Consider the following 6694-nt stretch of genomic DNA (forward strand, 5'->3'; position numbering starts at 1 on the left):
ATATAATGTGTATTGTTTATTTAGTAAATTCTAGTAGTTTAGAGATTTTGATGTATTTTTTTTATTTAAAAGAATAATTAAATAAATGTTTCTACACCCAAAAGTTAGTTTTTTCAGTGTACTATGTATGATCAATTATTATTGCTGATCATCACAAGGAGTCCGTAACATGAAGATTTAATCAGGCAGTCAAATATTTGCATATATGTAAATTTATCACTATAATAGAAGATGAGTTATATAAATTTATGTTTGTATCAAATAAGTAGCTCTTTGTGTGACTCTGTACCCCTGAGCTCTCAGTCTCAAAAAGGTTTGTGATTCCTGTCCTACTCTACAACAATTCCTACAATTCATATGCTTGGCTTTAGAGACTGTAAGAGACTGACACACAGACTCAACACTTTTTTGATCCTCCCCCCAAGATCAGTTCCCTAGGGGAAACATTGGATGTTGTGGACAAATGATTTAGTTCTTTTTAATCAGATGTTATAATCTTTCTTTCATTTTTCATTTTTTTCTTATTCTAATTTCAGGCTGAAAAATACCAGACTCTGTTAGACGACCTTGATCAGAAACACCTGCAGCTGAGCCTTTCTGAACTTTATTTCAATGAAAAAGACATAGGTGTTATCAGTGACCTGCTGAAGGAAAGACAGCATTCTGCAGCAGCTAAGAACAGTGAAGTGATGAACTTGGAGCAAACGGTTAAAGCCCACAAGAAGGAGCACGGACGCCTCACCAGGGAGCAGCAGCACATTGACAAAGCAATCCGGTAAGTTTTTGTTGTTCCTTTTGTGCATGGCTTTTTTATTGTCACATCAGGTGTGTTTTCATTTCACAACTTTAGAAACTGTCTGATTGATATTGATCAGACAGGTAAACTTTCATGACTTTGTTGCACTTGCACAGCGGTCAGGAGCACACACTGTCCCAGACTCGGTCTCAATACATCAAAGCCAAAGTGAACTCCTCTCATCTCCTCAAGAAGGCTGAAGAGATGCATGACGCTGTGAAAAAGAGCCAGAAGCTGATGGCCATTAAAGAACAGGAAATGGCAGAGGGTTGGCAGGAAGTTGCTGAACTTGAAAGAACTTGGAAGAACTATGAGAAGCAGATCCAGGAAGAAGTAGCTGCACGAGGAAGAGACATTGAGTTTGACAAGGAACAGGTAATGTTATTGATTACAAAGACTGAAGCCCATGGCTTTTAATAGTCATCAGATATATTGAACTTGCAGAAGCAGTTACAATGTCTCGATATGTTTTGCACAAATCACGTTTTTATTACAGTTGGACAGATACGAGGAGTTGAAGCAGCTGGCCCAGAAGCAGGGGGCTGTGCTCAGCCAGCAGGCAGAGAAAATGCATTGGGAATTGAAAGCAGACTCTGAAAAGATGTCTTTTGACCTGCGCAGAAAAAAGGAGGTTGAGGTAATCACGTTTCTGCTAACATTGTTTTAAACTTACTTTAAAGCGATTTACTATCTATTAAAAACACATGAAAAATGTAACCATTTCAAACAGAACTCTTTGGATTTATGTGTCACTGCACCACACCTGGACTGATTATTTTGCAGGTTGACATCAGGAACAGTCAAAATCGCCTGGAAGAATTGGCAAATAGAGCAGAGAAATTAGAAGAATACATCAAAACTTGCAAGTAGGTCATAAATGTTTTAAATGTGTTTTTTTTTCACAAATATTTGGTTATGTAACAGGAAGTGAGTGAGCAAGTTGTAACACAATCGTGTGTGGCTCAGGTCATCCCTTGAGGATTACGCTGAGCAGGAGAAGAGCCTGACAGCAGAGCTCCAGCATGTTTCTCAGCGTACCAAAGAGGTGAACGAAGAGCTGGGCGAGGTGATGGAGGAGCTGAGGAATGCACGTCTGGACAGCCATGAGAGTAAACGGCAGCAGCGGCGCAGAGAGCTGCTCGAGAAGCTCCACAGGCTCTATCCAGAAACTGTTGTAAGAAAGACAAACTTTACAGCTTTTTTCTTTCACTCAGAACCAAATAAACACTTATTTTTACACAAACATTAATTATTCATATTTCTCATGGCTGTCTTGGTGAATTAACATAGTCAACTTCATCTGTCCAGATGTCTCATAGATTACTGAATGGGTTATGTAGATCTTTCAGAGAGTAGTCATTAGGTTGACATCTAAAGGGATTAACTTTTGGTGTCACCTCAGTCCAATCTGTTTACCACATCTAATTGACAAAAGGCATTAATGTCTGTAACTCAGCCACTTTCACAGATATTAAACTAAGACTCACACTGCAGGTCTTAATGCTCAATTCTGATTTTTTGAAAAAATCTGATCTTTTTGTGTGAACGTTCACATTACATTTTAAATGTGACCTGCATCAGACTCCTGTGTGAACGCTACACAGCACTGATGTGACACACGTGCAGTAAAAGACATGACGTCTCATCAGCTGGCTTGTTTGTTTGCAGAGTTAATATGGATGCTACTTTTTTGCACGTCGAATGTGAAGTTGTTGTTCAATCAGAGCTGATTAAATAATTATTTGACGCTTGTTTAGTTCAATGTTTATATCTGAACCTGATGCTCCGGTGAAGCTTTTTAATTTTGGAACGAAGCAACGAGCTGGAAATAAAGTATCGACCGAGTAACTTTAGGATCGATACGTTCCGTGAGCCAGGCTGGACATTGTTATTATCATACTGTATAAATGGAAAATTTAATTTAAAAGTAAAAAGATGAAGCAACTGGACTTGTGTTTTGGAGCTGTAAACACATGGAGCTACAGATTTAAACATCGAGACTTGAGGTTAGTTTCATCGATCTTCACCCCCTCCTCACTGATGAATGTGACATGAGCGTTCACACTGCAGTCACTTTGAAAACATCAGATTTGTATCCGTTTTAAAACCACATTCTGAAACAGCCTGGTTTGAAAAAATCTGATTTGACACGTTCAAACCGTCATAAAATAATCAGTTAGGGGTCCAATGGGGCAAAATGGATTTGGGTCGCATTTGCCTGCAGCGTGACCGTAGCCGAAGAGTGTGGTAGAGGATGAGAGGCTTTTCAACACATACTCCAAATGCTACAAACTGTGTTACAGTATTGCTTAAAACTTGAAATATTTAATTATAAAACAAATAATAAAGCTTGTAAATATTAGGGTGGTCTTATTCGATCTGTCAGCTCAATTTATCCTGAACCACTGAACAGATTTTAATGAATTTCAGAAAAAAAGTAATAATTACAGAAATCTAATTAACTAGCAGAGAGCGGTGGGTATGTTGAAACTTTTATTAAATTTGTGTGTCCCATTTCAGTTTGGACGGCTTTCTGACCTGTGTAGCCCAATCCATAAGAAGTACCAGCTGGCTGTCACCAAGGTGTTTGGCAACAACATGAACGCAATTGTGGTGGCATCTGAGAAAGTAGCACGTGAATGTATCACTTTCATCAAGGAGGAACGAGCTGAACCGGAGATGTTCCTGCCCATTGACTACTTAATTGTAAGTTAAGGCCATTTCACATACAAACAGACTCTTAAAGTGATCATTGATGTTAGTAAAGACACATCAATGTGTCATTATTAACTGTCACTGCTGTGAGCGTAGGTGAAACCTCTAAATGAACGACTGAGGGAGATTCCAGGCGCCAAGTTGGTGGCCGATGTTGTACAGGTCACTGCTGCCTCAGGGGCTGGCCAGCTAAGGAAAGTGGTGCAGTATGTTTGTGACAACGCTTTGGTGTGTGAAACTATCAAAGATGCCAGGAGTGTGGCTTTTGACAGAAAGGAGCGCATTAAGGTAAAGTTTATTTTGAAAACATCACTAAATTAAAGACAAAACTGAATTATTTTGTTGTTACAGAAATACAAGCAGAAGTGTCCATGATTTGTTTGTAGACAGTCAGCTTGGACGGGACACTGTTTAAAAGATCAGGGGTGATCTCTGGAGGTTCCAGTTATCTACAGACCAAAGCTCGCGCCTGGGATGAGAAGGACTTGATACATTTAAAAGAACGCAAGGAAAAGCTGACCACTGAGTTTCGAGTGAGATACTACAAATTATCAAAAAGAATTAAGTCAAGGAAAAAAAATTATTGAATGTTTTTGCGCTATAAGACGCTCTTCCTATTTGTTATTTGCTAACGTATAGTTTGTCAGATGCACTTGACATTATGTTATACATGATTATTTTGTTTTTTTGGCAGGATTTAATGAAACTAAAGAGAAAGGAATCAGACTTGAATCGGATCATTGTACAGTCTCAAGGAGTTCAGACACGCCTGAAATACACCAAAAATGAATTTGAAAACCTCCAGAAAAAAGAAATCCCGAGATGCCAAGCGGTAAGAACACAGAACTTTTTCACAGAACAATTTCATATTTGAAATCAGAAATCATAGTTTGACATAGTGCTGGGCAGTATGACCAAAATTTTATATCACGGTATTTTCAACATTTACACCAGTTTCACGGTATAGCACAGTATTTTTATTTTCATCACAGGTCAGCTGGCAATAAAATGTACAAATGCTGCTTATTGACTTTACTTTTATTATACCTCTGTCCGTGTCTCAGTTTATCTTCTGTATGTGTCTTTTCTTGTCTGACTGGTGGTTGGAGACAGTAGTCATTTTGGTCCGGTCGTGAAGGAGGAGTGTTAAGAAAATATTATTATTGGGTTTATTGTTTTATGTTATTTAATCAAGCTTAACAGGACGACTCACCTTGCACACCAGGCAACTCAACTCCACTAAAAAAACTACTTCCCTGGGCTTTTCACAATAGAAGCACGATAAAGTCTCCATGCAATAACGTCTCCTTAAACATTGCGCGTTAAATCTAACTGCACGTCACCCAAGAGTTGTTTACTACATTCAGCATTTACATACATTCAGTTGTTCACTACATTCAGTCAATATAAGCAGCAGAATCGCCACCCGCCACCACTTAATCCGACAAGCTGCTCCAATTAGCTTGCTAATGGCCATAGCGATGCTGCGAGGAAAACTGGTATGTCGGTATTCAGAAAATTAATATCATAACGGAAATAAAAAACGGTATTCGGTACAAACCGGTTTACCGCCCAGCACTAGTTAAACATAAATCTACAGTATATGCAGAAGACCATAGAGTGAGGTAATGTTGATTGACGGTGATGCAACTTCAGAGATGAATGAGTGGATAATTTTTGCTCAATACTTCCTTTGTTGTTTCTATCCTGCTGACTTTTGCAGGGGATCTCACAGATGGGGAGTGAATTAGCAAACATTGACTCTCAGATTCACATGCAGCAGGAAAGCTTTGAGGCAAAGAACGCAGAGATGAACAAGATTAAACACCGGATTGATCAGGTAGTTTGTTAGCTTGTTTTTCAGCATTCTGAACCGAACTATATATATATATATATACTTTATATAAAACTGTACTAGGTTTTTTGTAAATGTCCTGAAAATGTTTGTACTTTGATGTCAAAAAAGTTCCAAAATTGTTTGAATAGTTTGAATACAGTATATTAGACTATACAAACCTGGAACTGGAAAATGGGCATTGTGTAGAAATTTTTTGTGTTGCTGAGTTTGCTTTCTATATTTTGTAGTTCATTTGTGTTTGTATTTCAATGTAACAGCTTAATATAGAAGTGTTATCAGTTCATGCTTGCCCTTCTCCTTCACTAGTGCTTGTACTGAGGGTACCACTGAATAGGGTTTTAACTGTATATCTGTGGTTTGTGTTTTTAGATTGAGGACTTGGTGTTTTCAGACTTCTGTGCTGAGATCGGTGTGGAAAACATAAGAGAGTATGAGCAGAAGCACTTAAAGCAGCAGGCAGAGCTTGACAAGAAACGGTACGACAATAATGAACTTAACCAACTAAATTATTGATGCTTTCCCTGACAATTACTGTATATACTGATGACTTACTGTATTAATGTGTGTATATTGCAAGATATTAAGCCCAAAAACCACCCATAAAGTTGGGTGGGTTGTATTATGCTAAGGAGTAAATTTTGACAGATTTTTTTGTAATTTACTACCACGATTCAGCATTTTCTTATATAAAACAGAAAAATTGTTTTGCAGGGGAAAATAAATAATAATTTTATCCCTCCCACTGCGTATAAAGATAAACACTAGTTGTTCTCACACTGGAGTCGGAAGAGGAAAAAATGTTTTTTGGTAAATGCAGAGATGGAAAGATGTGGCTGTTAGTGTTATGGTCTACATACATTTTCACCTAGGGAGCAGGCACAAAAACTACAGAGTTATGATGTCAAAAATGAATAAATGAAAGTGGCATCATAAACTTTTCCTCAGGAAAGCACACAAGTAGACCACACTCAGAGGACAGACCAAACAGGCCATAGGAGGCTCAATGACGCCACAACTAACAGGGAGACAAGGCACTTAATCTAAAGGGAAGCTAGTTAACTGTAATGACAAACACCTGAGGGAAAAGAGCAGACTAAGGAAGTGCAACACTGGGGAACTGAACTCAGAGCAGATCAAGTAAAACACAAAAACATGAAAGTAATAAAACTCCAAACCCTACAATTAGTTGCATTGTGAATGAAAAGGGTGCAGAGTAGGAATTTGTGATGTGGCAAAAAATTCACATCACGATATACATTATGATGAGTGTCGATAACGATGTATATCACGATATAAAACTTATAATAGAAAATAAATAAATCGCA

At 38.1% G+C, this 6694-nt stretch overlaps 1 protein-coding gene across 1 annotated transcript in view; it reads left to right on the plus strand.

The window, feature by feature from the left end:
* Positions 1-6134, plus strand: part of LOC106533116 (structural maintenance of chromosomes protein 1B) — a 23782-nt gene extending 17648 nt beyond the window's left edge. Inside the window, exons 5-15 of the mRNA XM_014029351.1 lie at positions 537-775; positions 913-1171; positions 1293-1433; positions 1580-1662; positions 1763-1970; positions 3317-3502; positions 3608-3799; positions 3898-4044; positions 4206-4343; positions 5235-5351; positions 5739-6134. Of these exons, the coding sequence (XP_013884805.1) occupies positions 537-775; positions 913-1171; positions 1293-1433; positions 1580-1662; positions 1763-1970; positions 3317-3502; positions 3608-3799; positions 3898-4044; positions 4206-4343; positions 5235-5351; positions 5739-5882 (1854 nt within the window). The 3' untranslated portion in view covers positions 5883-6134. The remainder of the gene's footprint in view (positions 1-536; positions 776-912; positions 1172-1292; positions 1434-1579; positions 1663-1762; positions 1971-3316; positions 3503-3607; positions 3800-3897; positions 4045-4205; positions 4344-5234; positions 5352-5738) is intronic.
* The last annotated feature ends 560 nt before the right edge of the window (positions 6135-6694 follow it).

The sequence above is a fragment of the Austrofundulus limnaeus genome, unplaced genomic scaffold (genome assembly GCF_001266775.1).
Source record: "Austrofundulus limnaeus strain Quisiro unplaced genomic scaffold, Austrofundulus_limnaeus-1.0 Scaffold886, whole genome shotgun sequence".
Taxonomy (NCBI): domain Eukaryota; kingdom Metazoa; phylum Chordata; class Actinopteri; order Cyprinodontiformes; family Rivulidae; genus Austrofundulus; species Austrofundulus limnaeus.